Source organism: Podarcis pityusensis, assembly GCF_964106645.2.
Source record: "Podarcis pityusensis genome assembly, chromosome: 12".
NCBI classification, from domain to species: domain Eukaryota; kingdom Metazoa; phylum Chordata; class Lepidosauria; order Squamata; family Lacertidae; genus Podarcis; species Podarcis pityusensis.
Genome location: NC_138037.1, coordinates 41,484,565 through 41,512,142, shown reverse-complemented (window position 1 = coordinate 41,512,142; position 27,578 = coordinate 41,484,565). Strand labels below are relative to the sequence as shown.

The 27,578-nt window shown below is 46.7% G+C and overlaps 3 protein-coding genes across 4 annotated transcripts in view; 1 reads left to right on the top strand and 2 right to left on the bottom strand.

The window, feature by feature from the left end:
* NR1D2 (nuclear receptor subfamily 1 group D member 2) overlaps window positions 1-7,081 on the bottom strand; it is a 26,376-nt gene extending 19,295 nt beyond the window's left edge. The window contains exon 1 of the mRNA XM_080974800.1: window positions 6,671-7,081. Coding sequence (XP_080830926.1) covers window positions 6,671-6,686 — 16 coding nt within the window. The 5' untranslated portion in view covers window positions 6,687-7,081. The remainder of the gene's footprint in view (window positions 1-6,670) is intronic.
* NKIRAS1 (NFKB inhibitor interacting Ras like 1) lies at window positions 4,818-27,578 on the top strand. 2 transcript variants are annotated; one of them, XM_080975109.1, is made up of 5 exons: window positions 4,818-5,334; window positions 16,858-16,916; window positions 18,335-18,467; window positions 19,293-19,534; window positions 27,216-27,578. In XM_080975109.1, the coding sequence occupies exons 3-5, from the start codon at window positions 18,374-18,376 to the stop codon at window positions 27,453-27,455; spliced, it is 576 nt and encodes a 191-aa protein (XP_080831235.1). In that variant the 5' UTR covers window positions 4,818-5,334; window positions 16,858-16,916; window positions 18,335-18,373; the 3' UTR covers window positions 27,456-27,578. The 2 variants fall into 2 exon arrangements, with proteins under 2 accessions (XP_080831235.1, XP_080831234.1); XM_080975108.1 differs by lacking the exon at window positions 4,818-5,334 and adding an exon at window positions 16,589-16,735.
* RPL15 (ribosomal protein L15) lies at window positions 12,199-14,710 on the bottom strand. The gene is made up of 3 exons (XM_080975097.1): window positions 14,529-14,710; window positions 13,906-14,042; window positions 12,199-12,553 (listed from the first exon to the last, which is right to left on the bottom strand). The coding sequence occupies exons 1-3, from the start codon at window positions 14,698-14,700 to the stop codon at window positions 12,248-12,250; spliced, it is 615 nt and encodes a 204-aa protein (XP_080831223.1). The 5' UTR covers window positions 14,701-14,710; the 3' UTR covers window positions 12,199-12,247.

Sequence of the window (27,578 nt, the reverse complement as noted above, 5' to 3'; positions counted from 1 at the left end):
GCTTCCCGGGGGAAATAAAATAAAAACAAGAAACCCAAAACCCTGTTGCCAACAAACCATTTGCTGCATTAAATGACCGGTAAAGGTAAAGAGACCCGTGACCATTAGGTCCAGTTGTGGCCGACTCATCTTGCTTTATTGGCCGAGGGAGCCGGTGTACAGCTTCCAGGTCATGTGGCCAGCATGACTAAGCCGCTTCTGGCAAACCAGAGCAGAACAAGGAAATGCCGTTTACCTTCCCGCCGGAGCGGTACCTATTTATCTACTTGCACTTTGTCGTGCTTTCGAACTGCTAGGTTGGCAGGAGCTGGGACCGAGCAACAGGAGCTCACCCCGTTGCGGGGATTCGAACTGCCAACCTTCTGATCAGCAAGTCCTAGGCTCTGTGGTTTAACCCACAGCGCCACCCGCGTCCTGCATTAAATGAACTTGCTTGCAAATTCAGCCCCATTTGGAAGTACCCCACAATCCAACATTAGCTGTTTCCTAAAGCAAAGACTGGTGCAATTGTGGGGGGGGGGGGGGACCAACGCACACCTAAGTCCACAGCTACTATCATAGCATACAGGCTTCTTCACAACAACTGATGTGCAGAAGCTGATCTTGCAGACTAAGCCCATTTTCTCCAGGTTCCGGCAAGTGCCAGAAAGAAAAATCACCCCCATTCTCAGGGCACGCCACCGCCGCCAGTGGAATAGCTTGCAACATGGTGACAGCCACCATGTGGCATTTGTTATGTGTGAATCAGCCCCAAGGCAGCAATCCGGAACATGCTTACTTGAAATTGGGGAGATCAGGCATTATATTGAAAGCTGTCGCTTTTGTGTTAATGTCTCTGTAACTGCTTTCCTGACCTATTAGATTCACATTTTATCAGTACTCTGCAGCAGCATTACTAGGAAGTATATTTGGGGAGAAGAGAGCAGGTAAAATATATTTTCAGGGAGCATGTTCCCTCTTACATTCATGCTCCTAAGTAAATGTGCATAGGTTTGAAGTCTAAATGTCCTTCAAACATTGTGATTCTCAAGAATCCTTAAGAAAATATCTTCACATTGAGATTGCCCTCCACAAGGAATAATTTATAAAATCATGGCACAGCCCTAACCTCTTCACATATGCCAGGTTAACGTTTGTCATTGGAAATCTCTAATTCATAAGTAACCACGATAGTACCAATGACAGAAGTAGATTTAGGCCGCAATGAAAATTACGTAAGGCTTGGGGCTCCATAATTATTTATATTTAAGACCGGAGAGGGAGAATTATTAGCATTCCAGTGACACATTTGGTAATGAAGCTTTGTATCAAGGGAGAAGCCCCATTTCAAATAAAACATGAAACACTTTCAACGGCGTTCAAATTTGGACATATATAAACCCACATCCTAGCAGTGTCATGTGAAAAATGCTGCTTTTGCGTGTGAAAAGAGATGGACACATGTGCACAGAATAATGCAAATTATTATTATTACAGCTTACTGAGCATGTGCTTTGCCAGGAAGTCATTACATAACCTACTAGCATAGTCTCAATATCAGTTTAGTAAGGAAGTTTAACATACACATAAGCAGTCATGTGTAAATGTGTACAATGACTCAGGCAGGGGAAATGCTTAACAACCTACACACAGGCTAAATAATAGGAAGCATGGAGTTGGGACTTATAGGGCAATGACCTCCCCTGGGACCAAGCAAACATTTACATTCCCAAAGATTTCTATTAGGAGGGGTGCTGTTTCATATTCACAAAGGATCTTGCTCACAACAAACCGCTCAGGGTGATGAAAACGAGAGAGAGAGGCTATGAAGAGCTCTAAAAGGATTTATCCAAACTAAATGAATGGGCAACAAAACAGCAACTGAAGTTCATGGTTCACTTTAAACGTAGAATGGTGCACGGAGAACGGTGCAGAGAAAATAAATTCACACATACACAAGAGGGGACCTTAACTGGGTGTGACTAGGATCCTAGTAGGGTCACGGTAGATAGCTTTGTGAAAATATCAACTAGATTTGCAATAGCAGCAAGAAAGGCAAACTCCGTTTTAAAGAATTATTAGGAATGGGAGTGAAAATAAAATGGCCATTAGCATTGTACCTTTCCATAATGCTTTCTCCTCTGCTCTGTACTTTTACAAGGTGATTCCCCTCCTCCTCCTGTTTCCCTGTGTCTATTTTTAGGGACCTGTCAAGACTGCTTTTTGTAAAGCACTATGTATATTCACACAGTGCTATGTACATCCATAGTGCTGGATTCAGAAAACTTTCTTTTTAGCGGAGGAAAAAAAAGGTGGCCAGGACAGAACACGAACATTACATTGCTATGACAAACATGTGATTGGTGTAGAGAAAGCAAATAAGGACATTTCTCTCTCTTTCTCGCAACACCGCAATTTGGAACCACTTGATTACATTAACTGACAGTGCACGTAAGGCAGAAAGTACATGGAATGCATAAATAACACAGAGGATCTGCTGTCACAAGATGTGGTTGGTGTTTACTAGCTAAGACGGCCGTAAAAAGATTAGACCAGAAATGAGGAATGTATGGCCCTCCAGAAATTTCTGGACTACAACTCCCATCATCCTTGACCACTGGTCATGCAAGCTAGGGCTGGTGGGTGCTTGAAGTCCAACGTTACGTGGAAGGCTATAGGCTGCCCACCACCCTTGTGTTAAGACAGTTTCATGGAGGAGAAGTCTACCAGCTGTGATAATCTAAATCAGGGTTTCCCAAACTGTTTTTGGACTACAGCTCCCATCATCCTTGGCCACTGCTCCTGCTAGCTAAGGATGATGGGAGTTGTAGTCCGACAACAGCTGGAGACCCAGCTTTGGGAAACCTGGGTCTATTGTCAAGAGTGCTTCCGAATACCAGCTAATGGAGAGGGGGGAAACCCATAAACTATCATTGGCCACTACTGGAAACAGGAAGTGAAACTAGATAAGCCCCTCCATCGGATCCTGCAAAGCTCTTCCTATTTTTGTTATACATGCACATGTGACGGCCTGCACAGCCAGACCAGAGTCTGATGATGCAGTCCCCCCCAAATTCCACCAGAGTGCAGGAGCCTCTGGCTACAGAGTCAGCTAGAAGGAACAGCACTTTGGGGGTAGGAATAAAAGGAGCAGTTTTCTGACAGAGTGAGTTAGTTAGGGCTGGATTTAAGATGAGATTTGGGCTGGATTTGAGAAGAGGAATAGGATTAGATTTGAGATGTTAAGACAGGTTTCAGGTTGGGCGATCGGGAGTGAGATACGGAGAACTGGTTTTGAGTTAAGTTAAACACACACAATGAGTTGATTATCCATAGCGAGTGGACAGAGCCTCGTAGCTTCGATAGGGAGACCGGGTTGAGGGTCTGGGTTGAGGGAAAGGGATACAGACAGGAGTGTTCTGGGAGGGCTGAGTTTGAGCCGGGAGAGGTAGATCCTGTGGGAATTCAGGCTACCTGGGTGTCAGTATAGCCAGAAGGGGAGAGTTCTTCTAGGAACTAGACAACTCCCAAACCAGTAACAAGGGATGGGGTGATTCCCTAGGTCTGTTATACCATTTAGAAGACCTCAGGTATGGGATGGTTAAGAGCAGGCACCCCCAAACTCAGCCCTCCAGATGTTTTGGGACTACAATTCCCATCATCCCTGACCACTGGTCCTGTTAGCTAGGGATGATGAGAGTTGTAGTCCCAAAACATGCGGAGGGCCCAGTTTGGGGGTGCTTGATTAAGAGAGTGGGTAACTAAGGAAAAGTGCCCTCGCTCATGAATCAAAGTATTTAGCTGTGAAGGAAGTGGTACGGTGTTGAAAGTACTTAACTGTAATATCTAAGTGACAGAAACTGAGTTAAGCATTTTGGAATCTATTCTGGAAACCTGAATATTTAACCACCCGAAGTGTACCAACTGATTTCTAGTAACTGAAGTTTAAGAAGAGTTGTATCTATAATATTCTGTTTAAACCTGACACATCTTAATAGTTAAAGTAAATTAATTAACTTCTACATTTCCTTATGCACTTGGTTTCATAAACTTCCTTTTGTTTAATAAAACATTTCTTGTTTGTTTGATCAACTCCTGCCTGAGACTCTAAATCATTTAAGTTTTCCCCACTAGATAATCTGTGGTAAACTGTAGAAATTTGTGTAATTGGTGTACCTCGAGACGGTCGCACTATATTTAATTGGGGGCAGTTAGCAGGAGAGGATCCGCCCCATAATTATTTGGTGGTATTAAGTGGCTTCAACCTTGTTAATTGTTTGTTGCTATCTAGGAGACCTACCAAACACATTTTGAAGAGAACCTGATTGCTATTATTGGGCTTAAAAGCCTTTTCAAGTCATCCAACATCTCCCCTTGGCTCAAATTATCAATTTATTTGTATGCACCTTTGCAAAGTTAAAACCATGCTCAAGGCAGCTTATAACATATTAAAAAAAATTACACAACTACAAACATAACAAAAGTAGTCATAAATAATGAATATCACAAAGTTCATTGCTTTAGGAAGCTGGTACATGTTGTTATATAATCAGTGTTCCATGAATTTTGCCGGCTCAGTCTATTTTATTACAGGGATTTGGGGAGGGTGAATTTCGTAATTTCCATCCCTTCCTGTCTCCTTCGGCTTCAGGACTGGTAGAGGAAGCAGCACTTCCCCTCTGGTCCTTGAATAAGACTTTTATAAAACATAACACCGTTCTTATCCTCCTAGCCTCAGGCAAACTGCCCAACGTCCGTAGTTATTATGTAAGTCCCTCCGGAATCTGTTCGTGTTGCACCACCTGACTTGCCTATTCCGTGAGCTCAGCCATCAGGGAAGATGACTCTCCTCCGACCTGTTACATTTCGAGAGCTGTGCACATGGGTCGTCTGTACATGTGAGAGAGCTAGGCGGTCGGTGTCACATGGATGCGCGCACACAAAAGCAGCTGCACCAATAGCCAGCCTCGATTTCCATAGCATTAAGGCAGCTGCGGAGCAGCCGGCAGAGGAGGAGGAACTCAAGCGTCCCTAAGGTTCAGATACCCGATGAATGCGCACTAACTAAAGAGTAAACCTCTCCGAGCACAGGCTTTACTTCCGAGTAAAAATACGCCAGGGGGGCAGCCCTAAATCTAGTAAAAATAAATCTTAACTGAGCTTCTGTCCCTCCTTACGTAAAGCCTGCCCCCCCAAACATGCGCCCATGGCACCCCCTATTTTGGGGACGAGGAGACACGCGCGCGCGCGCCTCTTCCTTGATCCGATTCTCCATGCAAACGTCGCCGCATTGACCTTGCCATTGACCCGTCTACTCGGAAACTATTCATTGGATTCAGTGATGCTTACTCGCAGGTAAGTGCGGTTGTTTCGGATCGCAGCCTCAGGCTAGGCGTTCCTCCTAGTATTCCATTAAAAAGGTGGGGGGGGATTAACATCTGGGGTAGCAGCCACGTGCAGGGCCAGGCTCGCTTCTGAGTAGCCACGGAGGAGGATCGGGGCGATCCTACTAGATCTGTCTGAACTCAAAGAGGGACTTGAAGGCGCGAGGATCGCGGCGCTCCCCGGCTTGCGGCAGAGCAGCTTTCGCAAAAGAGCAGCGTCGAAGCTCCGCCCCGCAACCTCGAATGCACTCGGATCTCCCGAAGCGGAGCGAGGTCGCCTTGGGGCCGCGCCTGCCTCGCAAGGCGGCGGCTCCTCCTATTCGGCAAGGCTGGAGAGGGAAGAGTCCCCGCCTGGCAGCAGAAGGAAGGGAAGGGAGATTCCCAAAGTCTGCTGGGCGCAGTCTTGCAACGCGCCTCCCTCCTCCTCCTCCTCCTCCATCCGCTCTGCCGGCTCCTGCCTGCCTGCCTGCCTTCCCCACGTGTCCTTTCCCCGCGCCGCCCCCTGGATGCAGGTCACCAAAACAAGGGCCTCCCGCCGCCGCCTTCACGTGTCTCTCCACGCGGTCGCCAGCGGGAGGCGGCCGCCCCGTCCCGATTGTGTAATCCCCGACGTCACAGCCAATCAGCGCGCAGGCGGCGCCGAACGTAAACAAAGCGGCGCACGTGGCTCGCCCGACGGTCCATGTGAGCGGCTGCTTTGGAGAACCGGCCGGATGGGAAATGGATGGGCGGCCGGGGAAAGAGAGAGAAAAGGCGCCCGGGGAACCCCTAGACGCCGCCGCCTCGCGGAGTCTCCCCGCACACCGTCCAGGGAGAGGGGAGTCCAGTCAGCCCCGAAGGAGGGAATAAGCCCCTCGGCCCCGGTTTCCCACACCCGCCGCTTCTTGCCTCCCGGCATGCAACCCCCCCCATCCTGACCTCGGAAGCCCTTCCTAGGGCGCGCGCGCCAATCCACACAAAACCCACTGCATTGCACGGGGTTGGACTAGATGACCCTCGGGGTTTCCTTCCCACACCACGGTGCGGCAATTCCAGGGCAGCTTCGCTTCTGCCACCACCGCGTTGCGCGCACATTCCCCGCAAGAAAAAGCCGGTCTTTTTTGTGGGGGGCAGAGCAGCAAAAGGCTGAAATTTGGGGGGGGGGTTCCGCTTGAGCATCGGGGGTCATGACCCTCCGGGATCAGTGGAGGGAGGGAAGGGAAAGGAAAGGCTTTCAAGCCTGATCCGCCTTTCCCTCCTCCCTGCTCCGCAGTCATCACGTCGGATCTCGCTTCTGACCTCCCTGACAACCCCAAAGCCTCACTTACCTGCATTGACCTCCATGGCGTCCCCCGATTTCTTCCCCGCAGCTGCCTCCGAGAGCCGGGATCATTCACCGACGGCTTTCCCGGGCTGCTGGGGCGCCTGCCTGCCTCGCTCTCCGCTTGTGCCGAAAGAGCCGCTGCGGCAGCTGTGCCCAAGCGAGCCGCGCCCGCCTCCCGCCTTCCCCCGGCTGCTGCGTGGACGCGCCTCGTGTGTGCGAGGCGGGAGGAGGCCAGGCAACCGCCGCGCCGCCGTCGAGCCTTCCTGGGGAGATGGGCTGGCTGGGCTGCGGCTGCCGGCTCCTTCCTCCTCCCCCTTCGCCGCACGAGGACGGGGAGAGTCACCGGGAGGGCGGCGCCCACCACGTTCCTCGCCCCGTCGCCGCCCTCGCCTTGCCCAGTCGCGCGCCGTCGGAACAGCCACTGCACCGAGCGGCGTCCCAGCTCGCCCCGCCTCCCCTTCCCGACCGGCTCTTTCAACCCAGTGACACACTTTTCCCGTCCCTCGGGGAGGCGGGGAGAGCGAGCGACCCGCCCCTTGTCACGTGTCAGTCATGTGGATGAAACGGACACGCGTCTCTGGCTGCACGGTAGCAATTACGCACGAGATCAGGGCATCGAAGTTCCTCTGAAATGCAATCGATCGTGACTAATACTAGCTGAACTGGAGGCAGGGTGCTTGAGGGAGAATCTCCATAAAAGCTTAGGAAAGGGGCCGGCAATAGTAATGACCTTGGAGTTCACAGGAATTCATGGAATCAGAGAATTGGAAGGGACCCAAGGGTCATCTAGTCCAACCCTCTGCAATGCAGGAAACTCTGCTAAAGCATCCATGACAAATCTCCATCCAACCTCTGCTTAAAAACCTCCAAGGAAGTTCAAAGATTCATGGTCTCAGAATATTTTAAGTTTAACTCAATCCTAGTTTTTCAATTGGAGTTCTCCCTGTGTTTTAATGTGATGATGATGATTATTAATATTATGTATAGTACATTGGTACCTCGGATTTCTAGACTCTTGGAAGCCAAACATTTCGGTTTTTGAACGCCGAAAACCTGGAAGTAACTGCTTCGGTTTTCAAATGCTTTTTGGAAGTCGAACTGTGTGTTTTTCAGTTGTCTCCATTTACTTTGGAAACTGCTGTTTGTGCCTCAGTTGTGGAACGTCTTGGAAGTCAAACAGTCTTCCAGAACAGATTACGTTCGACAACCGAGGTACCGCTGTAGAGTATAATTATTTCATTTATACCCCGCCCACTCTGGGTGGCTTCCAACACACATAAAAACATAATGAAACATCAACCATTAAAAACCTCCCAATACAGGGCTGCCTTCAGGTGTCCTAAAAGTTGTGTACGTAGTTATTTGTCTCCTTGACATCTGATGAGAGGGCGTTCCACAGGGAGGAGATATAGAAATGTTTTAATAAACAAATAAGAAATAAGAAGCTTTGCACTCAGATGTGAAATGTATAGTAAATATTTGTGGCTGAAGCTTCCTGCAGCCTGGAGAAGTTGTTCAGAGCTGTAGGATGGAATTAACGTTGCTTGCTAAATACCGCCCAACAAAGCATAGCTATTTTTAAATAAGCCTCTGTGGAGATTCGTAAATTCAGGGAAATGTTGAGAGAATAATCAAAGCAAATATTTAACACGTTTTCTGCCAACTCATCTTTAGTTTGCTTTGTGTTTTACAACATTAAAACACAATGTTGTGTCCTCCAGACACAAAAATGTGCCTTTGTTCTTAACATTGGAACAATTTGCATTGCAGTTTTCAGTATTTGGTTATTTTCTGAAATACAAACTTTGGGAGTCAGGCACGAGTTTTTACGTTTAGTTACAACTTACTCTTCTGTTTTTATCCATATTTAATGCTTATTCCCTAGAAATATAAAACAGTTGTATGCTGAAACCAGATTCTCTTTTACACATTATCAGATTGCAGTTTTGCCGACGATATTCAGTGTGGAAATACTCAACCTCTTTTTCAATTGCAAAATAGCCTGCGCCCTGCTGCTGATCATTTTCACAATGTAACATTGCTTACACCTAACTTTAACGCTATGTCATCTTTCAGTCACAGTATCATTGCAGAGTCACAGCGCTGACAGATGCTTCCACAAGAAATACAGTCATGCAATTTATTCTCCTCACCTCAGAATACCGATGGCACAGGGTCCTGATCTGGGCTGGGATAATAGTAAAGCAGATATGGTGGAACCCCTGGCCCATAGGCCATAGTTGACCTAAGCCCCAATTCGGCACCACAAGATTATTTTGCTCAATGTGTGGACAGCTGCTCCACACCTTGCATCCTATGTGACATCAGACATGGGGCAGGTGGAAATGTGAATGCCAGTGTAAAATTGGGAGCCTTGAAGGGATCCTAACTGTTCCCTGGCAACTGAAGGTTGCAGCCAATGCCCATTCGCTGATTGGCATTGACAGCAAGTTTCCTATGATAGCAGTGGAGGACTCCGTAGAGCAACCAGTCTTCATAATGGAGCTATTCCTGGAGGAAGAACTGTGAAGGGAGAGACTCCATCAGACAAGGCCTCCTTCCACCTGCCTTGCTCTACCCTCTGCTTCTCAATGTGTACTGCATTGTTTTATGTACTGTGGCTTGCCCTTGTTTTATTGATTATAGTTTAGATATTATTATTGTAACTGTTGAGTGGATTTCTGTTTAGCTTTTATGTTGATACTATTTTATACTAGGGACGCAGGTGGCGCTGTGGGTTAAACCACAGAGCCTAGGACTTGCCGATCCCCGTGACGGGGTGAGCTCCTGTTGCTTGGTCCCTGCTCCTGCCAACCTAGCAGTTCGAAAGCACGTCAAAGTGCAAGTAGATAAATAGGTACCGCTCCAGCGGGAAGGTAAACAGCGTTTCCGTGCGCTGCTCTGGTTCGCCAGAAGCGGCTTAGTCATGCTGGCCACATGACCCGGAAGCTGTACGCCGGCTCCCTCGGCCAGTAAAGCGAGATGAGCGCCGCAACCCCAGAGTCGGCCACGACTGGACCTAATGGTCAGAGGTCCCTTTATCTACCTTTACCCATTTTATACTATTCTAATTGATTGTTGAATGTTACTTTTTTGATGTAGGCTGCCTATTTTAAAGTTATGTTTTATTATCACATTTTTATATTGTATTAGATTGTATTAGATGTACATTTTTTGTTTCTTCAGCTTGTAAACCGCCTTGAGTATTGGAAGATAGAAAGGCGGTATACAAATGAAAAATGATGATGATGCCCAAAGCAGGTTTGCTGTAAGCACTAATATTCATTTGCATCACTAACTTGAATTGATGTTGGCCAGAGGAAGGATCCCCCTCTGCAGGCAAAGTTCAAGCTATGCCCCTGCCAATGAATTATTATTTTTTTAGTTTGGGTCAACTGACCTCTTGGTGATGTCAGGTGATTCATAGATGGCCAGCTGTCAAAATGGGCTTGCAGTGGTGTTCAGGATCTCGGGTGCTATCCGCTCCTCACCCTTGTAATAAAGGGTAAAATCTAGCACACACACCCCATTCTCAAAAAATGCTGATTATGTGTCTCATATAACTCTCAGCTACTGCTGCATATGAATAATGGAAACATATACAATGAATTAAAGTGATCCCTAAAATGCAAAATGCAAAATGTCACAGGCATCCGCCTGTTTTGAGACAATGGAGTGCGCCTCCAGGGGTGAAGTCAAACCACTGCGTTAGCAGCATTGAAGTGGCATCCCCAAGACGCAAGCCTGGGGTGTATGGAGGCCCTGGGTTGCCCAGATGGCATGACCCCATATCTTGGTTTTGCTGATGTGGTCCAAAGGAAAGCAGAGCAATATACCTGGCACCAGCTTGGCTGTAGGAGTTGCATTACAGTGGATGCTCGGGTTGCGAACATAAACCGTGCGCGAAGCATGTTCACAACCCGCAGCGCCGTGTCTGTGTATGCACAGGTTGCAATTTGGCGCTTAGGCGCAAAGTGCAATTTAGCACTTCTGCGCATGTGTAAGAGCCGAAACCCGGAAGTAACCTATTCCAGTACTTCAGGGTTCGGCGCAGTGCGCAACCCGAAGCGTCTGTAACCTGAGGTATGACTGTATAATACTAGCTATGAGACTACAAGCTATAGCTCACTCCTAACACCATTTCATGTCACTAGCTTAGCCTGACAGAACAAAGCACAAGAATCTCACATTTACCAATTTCTAAGGGCTCTTACTGTACTGTACTATAGCCATGAACAAAGAACCCAACTTTTTATTTTTAAAAATCAGCTGTTTGTTTTTGGAAAAACCTAATTATTGGCTATACATTTAGTTAACAGAATGAAGATTGTATAACCCATTCTCTGAGAAGAACCGGTTAATGAAAGCTCTTGCAGAAATACACAAGTTAACACAGCAGGGTCAGTCTGTGCAGTTTCCCGCATGAAAAGGCTGGACAATGGTTAATAATGAAAACTTGCAATGTTGAAAGAGCCTGCGCTCCAATACTATTCAACATGCTCAGGTTGTGAACTACGTGGGAGGCTGTTTTCCATTATGTTGCTCTTAATAGAATAGCAGCACCTTACCCAATCCTTACCTTGGGTTTTAGGCACTGTCTTGATATTAAACTAGCTTTGCTGGGCAGCTGTGAAAGTCATTTATACTAACAATCTAGACTTAATTAGTAAAAATAATAATAATGAAGCAACTGTAATAAGCACATTTTGCAGCATATAAGCTAAGACACGAGCGCTTTATTACAAGAGACTGTAATCAGTCAACCGTCAGTTTGTGTGAAAGCTAATGAGGATCTGGCATGCGTATTTCAATCTAGAAGCCACAGGCTCACACTGATAGCCACTCCGTTAGGTTCATTAGTAAAATTTGAAATATTATGAACTTATACCTTGCCTTCCTACAAATGCACCCAAGGTGGCTTATGCGAAATCAATGCAGTACAAAATACAACCTAAAAATAAACGAGCAGCTAAACGCAAGCTGGCTTGAAAACGGATCACAAAATAAATATTAGGACCAGTGGGATTGTATGTTCCTATCCTCCTCAAACTTGTTTCTTCTGCCAGCTTTAACAAGGGCTCCCTCTTAACAAAGATTTGAGGCTGCTTCTATCATTAAGGAATCTTATTACTGTTAACTGTGGTGACTATTACTGATGAGAGAAGATAAAACGGTAGTTACCTTGAACACAACGGATGGTGGAATTAAACTTTTACTCAGAAATTACTTTTACTGAAATTACTAGCAGTCAATAATGTTCATTAATCTCAGTTAGTTAAGTAGGGTAGGTCTAAAGTTGAACATATGCATGTTAAGTTATACAAACCTTTCTGGGAATTTTTGGGTGAGTATATTGCAGATTTTTTTGGTCATCAAAAAGCTTTCAACTTCACCAGAACTTTTATAACCCTGTTATTCGAGTGACAACTGTAATTGAAGAGATGCTGGATATGTTGCTAGATTCTTAATTCTTTTAAAAGGAGCTGATGTGGGGTACACCCAGTGCCCAATGAAAACACAAGACAGTGGAAATGTGAACTCTGGCTGATTTATTATAATGAGAAAATTATATGCAAAAGAATCAGCGGTAACGGTGAAGCTGCAAGGTGTTGCGTCGCCTCCAAGCAGCGCGACGTGAGCCACCGATTGTGTGATGGAATTTGTGGCCCTTGCCGAGGCCACGGCTTTTCCTGCCAGCGGAGGTCAGCCCCCGCATCTCTCTGTGTTTGTGAACTGCCTTGGTGATCCATTGGGTGTCTGGGTTGCGCCTGACAGCCTTGTGGAAAGGATCAATCAGAATGACTTCAAAGAACTTGTAGGTGGAATCTTCACCCACCCAGTAAGAGTTTAGTACTCTCAGGGCTCCGCAATGGCGGCCAGCACGCTCCTAGCAGGGAAAAAACAACCTCACGTAAGCACATAAAAGTTGTACCAGGGAGGAATTGGGGGTTGTGAATATTACAGGCATCAAGAAAACAAGGTGACAAGTTTCATACAAAGGAACCAAACATTCAGCCATGACGTTTAAGAATTACAGTAACAAAGACTTCTCCATAGAGAAACTCTTTCCTGACAGGGATGGATAGCTCAGTTGGTTAGAGTGTTGTGCTGGTAATGCCAAGGCTGCAGGTTCGATCCCAGTAAGGGACAGCTGCATATTCCTGCATTGCACAGGGTTTGACTAAATGATCCTCAGGACTCCTTCCAACTCTACCATTCTATGAACAACTATTTTATCTTTCAATTTGGCCTGTGGAGGAAAATTGATTTGTTAGTGCTACCACAATAGAACATACCATTGCAGTCTACTTCATTACAGAGATGCTATATGGCCAAGAAATGAGGAAAGCAAATATGGCACAACTAAACTCACCTAGCTGCCATACCTGACGTTATCCTACTTCTTAAAAATACTTCCCTGTGCTGCATTTCCCAAAATACTATATAGTAGTACCTTGGTTCCCAAACGGCTTAGTTGTTGAACAAATCGGCTCCTGAACACCGCAAACCCGGAAGTAAGCGTTCCGGTTTGTGAACTTTTTTCAGAAGCTGAACATCCGACACGGCTTCTGCTTGAGTGCAGGAAGCTCCTGCAGCCAATCAGAAGCCACACCTTGGTTTTCAAACAGTTCCAATAGTCAAATTGACTCCCAGAACGGATTAAGTTTGAGAACCAAGGTACCACTGTACTTAAAATAGCAGATATCTGAAGAATAAGGAATGTAACAAGTACATAAATATAGTGACAGTAACTGAAAATCTGACCACCAAGGACATTCCATTTGACTGCAAAAAAGGGTAATCACTTTAACCTGTTACATAGTTTTATGCACTGGCTCTTTCACTGATTTCTGTACATATCTAATTTCAGTTTACAACCAGGACAGTTCTTTGTCTCTATAGAGAGGATGGCTACAGCATCTTGCAAACCAAAATACTTCCATATGCCACCTAGAAACTAGAATTCCAAATGCCAACTTGACACTGAAAAAACTGCTCTGTGGGAAATAATTATTCATTAACCATACTGCCTTATTCTCACAATAAATGCTGCTTAACATGCTACTCCATCACAGTTTACCAACTCAACAATATTAAAAGCTGATTCATACACATCAAATACTCTTCTAATCTGACATGAGTTCAAGGAGATAAACCAATGCGACACAGATTTGATCAAGCTTCAGTGGGACCAGTGGGCAATACAAAAGACTGATGCAGATCACAAGCAATACCCACCTCTGCTACAGACTGCAGACTCCGGGCAAATTTCAGCTGGTTGACACCATGATGCACTGGTTTACCATAAGTAGCACCCTTAGGGACTGGACGTTTACGACCACCACGGCGAACACGAATGCGGTAGATGACATAACCTAAGACACAGCAGGATAGTGTGTTAAAGCAGCGAAGAAATCTGCAGTTTTACAAGAGAATGTTTATTTAGCATTTGCGTTTTACATTCTAGCAATATTTTTGAATTTGCTTATAATGCCACAAATACTCTACTTCAGTTACTGGACAACCCCATGCTTTTATAATCTATTTTTGTTCATCTGAGATTGCACAAAGCATGAAAAATGATGGGAATCGTGTTTCAGCTGTGTGAATGCAAGTACAGTGGAAAGATTTTCAGTCTCAGGCAAAGTTTCCATTCTAACATGTTCACTTATCAGAGATGCTCTTGTAGCCTAGGATAGTTGCCTATATGCTTGCATGGAAGGTAAGCAAGGTTAATTTTATCTTATCACATTACAATTACAATAAGTGATTGCTATCTTTGCTCAGGACTACCAGACTTAGTGCATAACCAATTGACTAGAGCAAGTTCACATCTGCTACATGCTTTAGGTTGCAGTTACCTTGCTTAGCTTTATATCCCAGCCTGCGAGCTTTATCTGGCCTGGTGGGACGGGGAGCTCGGTGTAGGGCAGACAACTGGCGATACTGCCAGCAGCGGACACGCAGTAGGAAGCGCATCACGTCTGACTGTTTCTTCCTCCATAGTTCTTGGATATATTTGTAGGCACCCATTCTGGCTTATCTGCAAAAAAGTAATACGTTTAAATCACACTGTGTTTCATTGCTCTCAGGAAACAAAAAAAGCAACTGTGTTTTCCATTCTCTAGTAATAAAAGTGGTCCATAACGAAACACATTTTGTTCATAAACCTCTCGAAACCAACTTTGTCCCCTCTGAGCTATTGATCTATACTGTGCTTGATTTCATTGATATGTCATTAACATTTAAATAGTATGTATGAGATACACAGCAGCAAAGGAAGCTGCTTTTTACTTTGTCAGACTGTTAACCTATCATTTGTTTATGCGAGGGATCCAGATCTTCTAGCATTCTGGACTACAACTTTTCATTATTCCTGACCACTGTCTATGACTGGGGCTGATGAAAGTTGCTAATATAATTAACATCTGGAAACCACAGCTTCTCTACCCCTGGTTTACAGAGACTGGCAGCAGTTCTTCAGGTTTTGAGACTGGAATGTTTCCCACTGCTGCTGGAATTGCACGCAAAGCCTGTGATCTACCACTAACCTGCAACTGACCTATGGCATGACAGCCCATAACAACTAAGGATTTGCATGGTTTTCCAGCCTGGTGAAGCCCCTTGCAATAACTTCAGCAAAAGCAAGCTCCTGTAGCATCCAGGGGCTGTACCTTGTTCTCTCAAGAAACTAAATCCAGAAAGAACAGTCACAACAGCTCAGTCAGTAGAGCATGAGGCTCAATCTCAACGCTGAGGGTTCAAGCTCTACATCAGGCAAAAGATTCATGTGCTGCAGGGGGTTGGACTAGATGACCCTTGTGGTCCCTTCCAGCTCTACATGATCCCAATTCTTTTTATAAAACTCCTTTAACCGATTACCCATTCAGAACACAAACACACAGGTTTTCATTCATTCATTGATTGAATTTATACACTGCCCTATACCAGGAGGTCTCATGGTAGTTCACAAAAAATATCACAATATATAAAATCAAAATAAAAACAATAATCCAATAACAACACCCCCCCCCCCAAGAGCCACATTTAGCATGTTGATCAGGTCAACCAAAGGCCTGGTTAAAAAGGAATGTTTTTGCCTGGCACCTAAAGGTGTGTAACTTGTAACTTCAAAGAGTTCTCACTTTTTTTAAGTTGCGTGGGCACAACAATAAGCTACCCGAGACCATAGCAGGACATTTATTATCTATTTACTTCGTACAATGCATGCCCCACTTTTGCATAAGCAAAAACCTGGAAGCAATTACTTGCCCACCCATCTTAAAAGAGAGGGATCTGAGATACATAAACCAACCATCTGATGCAGCTGGCAGTGGCTCCCACCATCACCTGCTACCTAACCCCATTTATTGGTTGGTGTCAGGGCTGGAACCCGCGGCCGTCTACACGTAAAGCATGTGAGCAATGGTCCCTCCTCGGAGGTTTACTCAGGAGCAAGCAGCGCCCGAGCTCCAGCCTTTTAGGCCTCACGAGCTTATTCCTGCATTCCAGGGGGCTGGACTAGATGCACCTCGGGGTCCCTTCCAACTCTATGACTCTCTCCGTCTTCCCTCTCGGCCTCTGCAAGCTCCGTCTGGCGGAGTCGCCTCGGTCTGTAGGCCCAGGTCACGCCGCCTTCCCACCCGAACGGAATTACGCCTCCCCGGCCTCCCTTCGCCCAGAGACCCCGACGCGCCTCTCCCCCCAGCTACCGACCGTGGGGCAGCGCCCCGAGCGGACCCCCGCAGGCCTCCCCGAATTAGGATGCCGACGGATTAAGCTACGGGCGGCCTCCAGCTCGCCAACCTTACCTAGCGGCGCCCGGAGCCGGAAAGGAAGAGGCCTGCTTTCCCACAAGGCTTTGCGGCAACGCCGTGACGTCCAAGAGGAAGGAGGAGGGGGAAGGGGCTGCGCTCAGGTGCCTGCTGGGAAATGTAGTTCAAGAAGCCACGTGCCTTAGCAGGCTTGGAAGAAAACGCCGGAGGGATTGCGGCCCCGCCTGCTCGTTCCGCAGATTCCTGGATTCCTGCTAGGAGCAGTGTCTGCCTTAGATTTCCCGGAAAGTCATGTAATTTCCCCTAGAAACACTTCTCCTTAAGTGCAAACAATACAGAGATAATGCTTTGAGCAGTGCGCTTTGGACACGCTCAGAGGAACTCTCACCTCTACTTTTTTTCTCTTTTTTTGCAGCTTCCAGGGTTGAGACTTGGCATTGAAAAAAGGGGTCGTGTCTGCCTTCTTAGTTCAAGGTGAACTCGAAATTCATCCCGGGTTGAATCGTTTTTTGTTTTTTATTTGTGAAATAATTTTTATTTGGTTTTATAAGAGTAATTCAAAATAGTTATATTTTTTGTGTGGCTTCCCACGTGCTGTACTTCAAGGTCTGATTCCCTTTAATTCTGCCTCCAGACTATTGCTCAAACCAAATACATCCATTCTTGATAAAATCCCTTATACCACAGCTGGTCTTATGTTTGTGTTTCAATGAATCTCCTTGAAATACAGGCAGCAACACCCCGTTTTGCCCTCTTGCATGTTGGTTGCACGTCAGTTGTACACATTCAAAATAGTCACGGCCTTTAGTCTTTTAATAGTCTGTTATTGTCCAATACCTGACAGTCCTTGCAACAGACGTAATCCATTTGACGCCACTGTCGTATCCTTAATCTGGGGTCTGTGCACATGCAACCCCCTAGAAACAGAAGGGACCCCTATTCCTTTGGGTAAGTTCCATAGTTAAGTGTTAGCACACATGCTTGGCATGTAGAATCCCTGGCATTCCTAAACTGGGCTGGGAAAGCCCCATGTCTGAAATGGCTGCCATTCACTGGCCTGGTTCACATGTCCCAGAGAGCAGCTGGAACATGGCTTACCATGACTGCAGCTGCATTGCTCCTGGTGGGCTTTTGAGATCAGCAGCATCTGAACCTAGGATCATACCGTATTGGCTCGAATATAAACCACACCCGCAAATAAGCCATACCTTTAAAATTGAAAGGGGAGGGAGACAATACCCGGGTATAAGCCGCTCCCTTAAAATTGAAGAGAAAAAGAAAAAAGTCCATTGAATTCAGTGACTAAAATAGTGATTTTATTTTACCATATGCCAAGCCAGTTCAAGCCTTTGATCTTGCAAGCCCTCAAAAGTTGCCGTACAATCGCTAAAATCGCTTTTCAATTGCTACAATTCCGCCCGTAAATCGTAGCACCGTAAATGCAAATTAAAAAATCAATACTGCACTGTAAAGTAAGGGGAAAGCGACGAATGATATTAGAATTAATTGCACAACAGTCTCGAGTTCGCAAATCGGCAAGAAAACATTTTTTTGTTCCATTTTCCATATGTCTGCTTCAGCAGCGATATCGCAAAAGCCAATTTTTGTAAGGTCGCGAATTTAAGCCGCACTTTAACTTTTCACAGTCGGAATTTGGAAAAAAAATATTGCGGCTTATATTCGGGCCAATACGGTAGTAAAGCTCTCTCCTCCTTGGCCATGACCTGTTGGACATACCTTGGCTAAGGTAGGAGAGACTTTGGCTGAAACTGCTGCACTGACCTGGCAAGCCTGTGACCTCCTCTTCGTGTGTGTGAATGCAGCCATGCTCCAATGCTGGCTTGTTGCTGGACGGTAATAAATGCCATTGACCTTTTGTGGTGCTTGGACAGGATTGCTCCCCGGGCCCAGTCTCCGCAGCCTGAAAGAAGATGGGGAAGGGCTACAAAGTGCTGGTTTGCGGAATGGCCTCAGTGGGGAAGACCGCCATTCTGGAGCAGGTCCTCTATGGCAAGCACGATGTGGGTAAGATAAGCACGTGGTTCCCCTTCTGCCCTTCCAGAGACACTTACAGGTGCCTGCCTTTCTTATTTAACAAATAATCCGAAACCATAATCATGGCATGGCTGGGATGGCGCCAGTAAAGCGGTTCTCAACATTGCTTGTTGACGACAAGTAGCAAACTTGTTGCTTGTCAAAATGTGTGCCAGTCACAAAAGTGTGTGCCAGCCAGTGTACAGTGGTACCTCGGGTTACATACGCTTCAGGTTACAGATGCTTCAGGTTACAGACTCCGCTAACCCAGAAATAGTACCTCGGGTTAAGAACTTTGCTTCAGGATGAGAACAGAAATCGTGCAGCAGCGGCAGCAGGAGGCCCCATTAGCTAAAGTGGTGTCTTAGGTTAAGAACAGTTTCAGGTTAAGAACAGACCTCGGGAACGAATTAAGTACTTAACCCGAGGTACCACTGTATTTTCGATTCAACTTTGGGGCGGGGGAGAGAGTAACACCTTTTGCATTTAGTACCATTAATATGAGTCTTGAGTAAGTGTGTACTTGTTCGGCCGTAAGCCACAAAAGTATGAAGGTATTCATACCAAATACAAAACCGAAACCAAACAATTGCTTGTATAGATGCACCTTTTGTGAATTTGTTCAGGCCAGAGCTGATTACAAGGGGAAGCAAGCCATGATTTGATCAGTAGGAAACAAGGCGTCAAAACCACCATACAGTTACTAATCATTGAAACATATTTTTGGGGGGCGCAAGGGAAGCAGCTTTGGCGCGCAATGTGTGTTTTTGAATGTGTTCGCTAAGAACTCTGTTTCTCCTTTTTTGAAAACAACAGGTGCAGAATGCAGCGCGACAAGCGAAGACGTGTATGTGGCTTTGGCTGAAACGGACCGAGGAGTGAAAGAACAGTTGCGCCTGTACGACACCAGGGGTGTGCAAGAAGGAGAGGAGTTCCCCAAACATTATTTCTCCCTCGCAGACGGCTTTGTTCTTGTCTATGCCGTGAACAGCCTGGAATCCTTCGAAAGAGCTGACTGGCTGAAGAAGGAGATTGACAAGTGTAGAGACAAAAGAGAGGTAACACACACACACACACAAAATACCTTCAGTCGCGTCTGAGATACGACAATGAGAACATGATGTACGAGGGAAAATGAGCTCATCACCTAAAAAGCAGGTTTTCCAAACCACCGTGGTACCTCGGGTTACATACGCTTTAGGTTGCAGACGCTTCAGGTTACAGACTCCGCTAACCCAGAAATAGTACCTCGGGTTAAGAACTTTACCTCAGAATGAGAACAGAAATTGCGCGGCGGCAGCAGGAGGCCCCATTAGCTAAAGTGGTACCTCAGGTTAAGAACAGTTTCAGGTTAAGAACAGACCTCCGGAACGAATTAAGTACATAACCAGAGGTACCACTGTACTTATTTACCTGCAGATAATGCAATTTTACACGTGCTGGGGGTCAGTGTAGTTGTGTGCAGAGATGGGACAGGAGTAAATGGCCTCTGCTATGAATAACCCCCTTGTAGGAAGCAGCAAAGGGGTCACTTGCTCTGCCGACCAGATTTTTTTTTTAGTCTTTTAGTGTCTCTCCTTTCACATTAGATTTGTGTCTCCTTTGCAAAGGGTAACTGCCAAGTTAAAAGCAAGGTCTCGTAGTCACAAGGCTTAACGTGAGCTGCAGTGTTTGAAAAGAGTGGTTGTAAAAGGTTCTTAAAACCCGCCGTAACTACCGTATTTTTCGCACTATTGGACGCACCGGTCCATAGGACGCACCTAGATTTGGGGGGGAAATAAAGGCAAAAAAATTTATTCCCCCCCCCCCGCCAGGCGCGGGGCTGGGGCGGGGGAAGCCCGAGCTTCCCCCTCCCCCAGAACGGGACCCAGAGCCATGCCGAAGCTGCGCGCAGCTTTGGCATCGCTCTGGGAGCTTGCGGGGCTGGGGGAGGAGGAAGCCCTCCGCCAGCCTCCAAACCATGTCGGGAGACAGCGGGATGGCGCGCTGCGCCTCTCCCGCTGTCCCCCGAGTTTGCGGAGCTGGGCCAGCCTTCTAACCAAGTCGGGGGACAGCGGGAAGGGCGCGCTGCGCCCCTGCCGCTGTGTCCCGAGTTTGCGGGGCTGGCGACGGGGAGGAGCAGGCTTCTCCCCCCGCCAGCCTTCTAGCCAAGTCAGGGGACAGCGGGAAGGGCGCGCTGCGCCTCTCCCACTTTCTCCCGAGTTTGCGGGGCTGGCAACGGGGAGGAGCAGGCTTCTCCCCCCCGCCAGCCTGCTAGCCAAGTCGGGGGACAGCGGGAAGGGCGCGCTGCGCCTCTCCCGCTGTCTCCCGAGTTTGCGGGGCTGGCGACGGGGAGGAGCAGGCTTCTCCCCCCCGCCAGCCTTCTAGCCAAGTCGGGGGACAACGGGAAGGGCGCGCTGCGCCCCTGCCGCTGTCTCCTGAGTTTGTGGGGCTGGCGACGGGGAGGAGCAGGCTTCTCCCCCCCGCCAGCCTTCTAGCCAAGTCGGGGGACAGCGGGAAGGGCGCGCTGCGCCCCTGCCGCTGTCTCCCGAGTTTGCGGGGCTGGCGACGGGGAGGAGCAGGCTTCTCCCCCCGCCAGCCTTCTAGCCAAGTCGGGGGACAGCGGGAAGGGCGCGCTGCGCCCCTGCCGCTGTCTCCCGAGTTTGCGGGGCTGGCGACGGGGAGGAGCAGGCTTCTCCCCCCGCCAGCCTTCTAGCCAAGTCGGGGGACAGCGGGAAGGGCGCGCTGCGCCCCTGCCGCTGTCTCCCGAGTTTGCGGGGCTGGCGACGGGGAGGAGCAGGCTTCTCCCCCCGCCAGCCTTCTAGCCAAGTCGGGGGACAGCGGGAAGGGCGCGCTGCGCCTCTCCCACTTTCTCCCGAGTTTGCGGGGCTGGCGACGGGGAGGAGCAGGCTCCCCCCCCGCCAGCCTTCTAACCAAGTCGGGGGACAGCGGGAAGGGCGCGCTGCGCCTCTCCCGCTGTCCCCCGAGCTTGTGGGGCTGGCGGTGGGGCTCTCCTGAAGCCTGGAGAGCGAGAGGGGTCGTGCACACCGACCCCTCTCGCTCTCCAGGCTTCAGCGAAAGCCTGCATTCGTACCATAGGACGCACACACATTTCCCCTTCATTTTTGGAGGGGAAAAAGTGCGTCCTATAGTGCGAAAAATACGGTATTTCCTTGTTAGTCTGTTGTATCGGAAACAACTGCAAGTCTTTTTGGCATCATAAACAATCCATTTATTAAGGCATAAGCTTAATCCACTGTTTTGGGCTGGGACACCTGTAAACACACTGAGCAGTGAGGTCACAGGGAAATGAAATGCAGAAAGTGCAGGCAGTGCTAATTACATAATTAACAGAAGTTGTTCACAGAACGTTGGCTGATAACAAATGGTGAGGCCCATTATGCCATCTTTCCTTGCAAAAGAAGAAGCGTGGCATAATGGTTAGAGCAGTGGTTCCCAACCTTTTTTTGGCCATCTCTCAAATCCCGATGCCCGCCCGCCCTGTGACATATAATTCTTCTTATTCAAAAAGTGAACTCCTATTCACGTGGAGGAAGCCTAAAAGGCCATTAACTGTTAATAACTCAGTCTCGAATTGCCCCCCCCCCAAATCAAATTGCGCCCCTGTGGGGCGTTTGCCCCACGTTGGGAATTACGGGATTAAGAATGTCGCAGGGGTGCCAACTTGAATAAAATATGGGGGGGGGCAGGTAGGCCCCGTCCTGCCTGACATGGCGCGCACACACCATTTGAATGACAATGCCCATCAACTTTGGGGGGGCCCAGACCCCTCAAATATTTTATGGGGGTGGGGAGTTGGATCCCATGGAGTGTTGGACTAGGACCTGGGAGAACAGGTTTCAAATCCCTTCTCAGCCATGAACCTCACTGGATGACCTCGGGTCAGTCATCCTCTCTTAGCCTAACCTACCTCCCAGGGTTGTTGTGAGGCTTAAATGGGGGGGGAGGAGAATCACAGACATCGCCTTAAGCTCCTTGGAAGATAAAGATTGGCCTCTAAATGTCGTAAATAAAATAAAAAAAATGGATTGGAAGTGCTTTTTGCCTTAATAGCATCTTCTGCCATAATCTGTAAGGTTAGTCTGTAAGGTGCCAAGGAAAGTGTCGGGATAAAAACTATTACAGTGGTACCTTTGTTGGACTGGTCATGTTGTGTGGATGCCTGATTATCATCTTCCAAAGCAACTACAGTGGTATCTCTGGTTACAGACGCTTCAGGTTACAGACGCTTCAGGTTACAGACTCCGCTAACCCAGAAATAGTACCTTGGGTTAAGAACTTTACCTCAGGATGAGAACAGAAATCGCACAGCGGCAGCAGCGGGAGGCCCCATTAGCTAAAGTGGTACCTCAGGTTAAGAACAGTTTCAGGTTAAGAACGGACCTCCAGAACAAATTAAGTTCTTAACCCGAGGTACCACTGTATAACAGTAATACTAAGATAATGGATTTAATCGGGGGTTTTTTTAGGGGTTTCACCGCGGCTACTAAATCAGACCCTTCACAAGGAAATGGCTTCATCAGTGTTTGCTAATCGACTGCTGCAGCTCAGAAAGCTGAGGAATATCAACTACACAGGGCTCTGTGTATTTTCCTGCAATAAATTCTGTATGTAAAGAGAGAGTGAATCCCTAATGGATCTCTTAACTAAGTGCCTGTAACAAAAAAAAGAAAGGAAGGAAGCATCCATCTGGGGCCATTTAAAGCAAGTCAGCACAAGACTGCAGTTATGTAATGTTTGGCTGTTGTCAGAGCAAAGTTCTTACGTAACTCAGGGCTTGCCGGTTGCATCGATTAAGGTTGCATCGGAAAGAGGCCTTTGCTACCTTTTCATGGACTCTTAATATAGCAGTCAGAGGCGTTGTTACTCAGTGTTCTCCTTTGATTGTGTATCCTGAGCCTTGTGTAAAGGAGGAAGTGGATTCCCAGCATTCCCCGAAAATGGGGCCTGCCCGCAGCGCAGCCAATCGCTTCTGTTTCATCACCGCAGATTTCGTAGCGTTCCTGACTTTGACATACAGACCGCAAGACTCAGTGAGGTTAAAGGAAGGAGTGTAATCCTATTCTGTGAAGTAATCCTTCAGTGCTTACCTCAGTCTGGACCCGTGAGGGAGTAGAATGGACCACGTCGCATTTTCAAATGCTCCCCTGCGTCAAAGACTCAACGAAATAAGGACAAGGGAACATTTTCTTCCCCCAAGTGCTAATTTCTATTAACGGGCAGCTTTTAAAAGGCAGAAATAACCCACTGAAGAAGAATGGTTGAGCAATATGCAGAATTGGCAAAGTCAACAGCTAAAATAAAAGAACCTAATGACGGAGGTTTTGTGGAAGAATGGAAACGCTTCTCGGATTATTTAAAAAAATATAATATGATGAGTGATATTATAATATGATGAGCAAGGAGGATTTGAACTATGAGCAACAGAAGGGATTGAAAATTACCGTAGTTTTGTCGAGGTTTAAGCGATAGAAGACAGCTGAGGGAGAGAAACAGAAACAGCATATAAAAGGGGATGGGAAGTTGGGGAGGGGGAGTTTTTATTATGTATTGAAATGTATGTGTAAAATTTTGGAAAACTTCAGAAAAAAAACTTCAGAAAAATATATATAAAGCAACAACAACATGGCGGAGCGTTCAAAAGTTGTGTGCTCCACTTGTAAGCCAAAGTAGTACAGTCCATTTTAACACCTGTCCAATTCTGCAGCATGCGTAGGGCCAAAGCAAAAGACCTTGATTTAAAATAAAACTGAGAATTGGGAGGGACAGGGTGCCTTAGGTATATGAGGGTCCCATGGTGTCCCTGAGGAACCCCAGGCATCCATATTGACTGAGTCAGAAAAAACAATACAGCACAAGACCAGCTGTTTGAAAGGGGTTAAATTTAGCCCCCACTTTTTCTCCCCCAAACAGCTGATTGGTGGTATTGCGGATTCTCTCACCAGGGCTGTCTAAGAGCAGCCCCTCAATGGTGCCCAGATATGTTGCTAGACCAGAGTGAGTCATTACAACCAGCTATTAATAAGTCAGAAAAGTGAATCAGGTTGTTATTAACAGCACAGTAACTGCATTGTTTACTACGAAGTTTCTTTCCTAATCCAATTATATAATCGGTTGTCATAGCAAGTGCTATTTAGGATACGGCTTCCTAATTTGACTACACACACATTGCATCAAAGAACCTGGAAACACAGGCTGCCTCTCCTGTGAGCAAGTAATCGACTGAGTCACTTTGCTGCACAGAAAGATCCCTTGTGATTCCTCTCCTCCATTTCGTTTTAACTGTAAGGCAGAATAGATTTTTCTCTCTCTGTCTCTCCTTTAATGTTAGCGGTTTGAAAGTAGTATTTGCATTCCCATGGGGTTTGTAGTTCGACACAACAAAGGACGGAACGAGTCGTGAATACCCTTTCATCTGTGGTTGTAATTCAGTGCATCTCAAAATCAAAACCATAAATCAAAACAATTCAAATCTTGTTAAGACAGTTGACGTTCGGCACTGTCTCTGTTGCTCACTTTTGGAAGAGAGAACAGGTTGTTTGAATAGTGCCGTATATTCTACTTCCTGATTCCTTAGATGCAAATTCAAGAACAGTAGGGATTTGATAAAATAACCAGGAGCAAAGGAATAATCTTAAAAACCCACAAGAGAAGCAAATTGTGAAAAGTGAACAGCTACTCTCTTACCCTGGTCATTTTGAAGTTTTCCCCAAATCCTGCCTTTTCTCAGCACCTTTAGAGAAAATTGCTTTTTAAATGCAAAAGCAACCATGGTTGCTAGAAACTTGCTACTACTTTATTTCAATAATTTATAATTAGAGACATTAGAGAATTTTATTTCAATAATTTATATGCTGCTTACTTATAATTAGAGTGGTGTATAATAAGAAACTTGATCCAATGTAAATAAAGATAATTTAATATTATAAAATAAAAATTCAGTTAAAATGTCTGCTGGCATTAAAAAGAGTCTTTGTAAATTATATAATCCCCCTTTTCGATCCCTCAGATTTGCACAAAACCAGAAAAGTGCTCAATCCCTCTTCACAGGGATTGCTGGGAATTTTAACCCAGAATTCTTTGGAGGAAACTATGACTGTTTAAAGTGGAATCATAGCGCTCTAAATGTTGTTTCAGTGTTGCCTTGTTAGAACTCTGTAGGGAGGAGGCTGGGGACAAGGGTAGAATTACTCATCTCTGGTGCCACCTACTGTTGACCTCCCTGCCTTCTGCTTTACTAATCCCAGTGGGCGCCAGCCATGACTGTAATAAGGCAAATAGGAAAAAGAGAAGGCAGTTTAGAAGAAGCCAAATTACATCAGTACCGTAAAGGAAAGAACTGGGGGAAGGAAGATCCAAAAGGAAAGAAAACTGGCAGCAGAACTGAAGAGAGAAGCAGAGAACGAAGCAAAGCTGAGAATTGGAGTAATCGCTTTAGGAAAGAAAAGGAGAATAACTAACTTTGCAGTTAAGACTGGCAAGATCTAAAAGGACGATGTGGGTTGAAAACCAGCCGGGAACAACCTTAATCACAACTTGCTTCAAAACCAGCCCAGCCACGATGCAGCCAGTGCTGCCATCATACTTTGGGGCAGGCAGATGTCAGATACCTACTCAGCAAAATGAGCAGGCGGGGCCCCAAGACGCAACAGGGCTGCCTTATCGCAGGCAGAGTAATACACCTCGTCATCTTACAAGGAGGTGAGGAAAAACATTCAGTCTTAGAGTCTTACGTAACTGCCGAGCTGAACACACCCAAAGCCTTTGGCATGCCTGTGTTCTGGATTTGGTGTGGGCTGCCTGAATAATCTCGAAGCTCATAGCAACATCCCTATGTCATGTTTCATAGGAAAGAAGAGCCGTATTTAAGTACTATAATATGCTTGCCTGCAGGTTTCCTGGCCGCTATTTGTTTCTGGGCTTGCAGCCGCTTGTATTTTTCAATACACCACAACATGCCAAGGATACTTTTGCACAGGCAATCTTAGTCACTGGGCTTTAAAAATTAGGAGCAATTCCTTGCTTCGCTGACATCTTGGGCTCCTCTTGAAACCTAATACCATCTTAGTAGCATCTGACTTTTTTTTTTTTTAAGCAACAGATTACATGGATTGATATATGGCAGGAGTAGCCAATTTGGTGCCCAGCAGATGTTGTTGGATTACAATACCCATGATCCCTGACCATTGCCAACAATATCAAGTGTTGTTGGACTACAATACCCATGATCCCTGACCATTGCCAACAACATCAAGTGTTGTTGGACTACAATACCCGTGATCCCTGACCATTGCCAACATCATCAAGTGTTGTTGGACTACAATACCCATGATCCCTGACCATTGCCAACAACACCAGGTGTTGTTGGACTACAATACCCATGATGCCTGACCATTGCCAACAAGGTGTTGCTAGACTACAGTAACCATAGTCCTTGACCATTGCGAACAGCAGCAGCTCTAACCTGCAGAGCAGCGGACAGGGGTGATGGGATTTGTAGACCAACAAGATCTGGAGGGCACTATGTGGCATACAGATTCCATCAAAGGCAGCACCTTAGAATTAAAATGCAGTCCGACCCATTGGTCCATTGAAGTAAATGTTGCCTCCTCTGAATGACAGAAGGTCTCATGGGAGAGAGAGCAGCTTTCTGCCCCTTGGCTGAACCGGATGCAAAGCCTGTGCTTTGCCACTGAGCCTCTCCGCATTTCTGACGGATTGCTTCCTTCCTTTTTTTAGGGCTGTATTGTTGTCTTAGGCAACAAAGCTGACCTGGTGGAGGAAAGACAAGTCGAGGTGGCTGTGGCTCAACAGTGGGCCAAACTCGAGAAGGTGAAGCTGTGGGAAGTCACGGTGACCGACGGAAGGACGCTGGTCGAGCCCTTTGCCGTGCTGGCAAGCAAACTCTCTCAGGCCCAGAACAAGTCGGCTTTTCCTTTGCCCGGGCGGAAGCCCAAAGGCAACAACGATGACGGCTGAAGGCCATTTCAACCAGGGAGGAGTGTCTCGAGTTGTCGGTCTGTGTTTTACGCTGTTCCTTTTGTGCTTCCTCAAGTGCTCGCAGAGTTTGACGCTGCAGTTAGTAAACTTGTGTATGCAGTT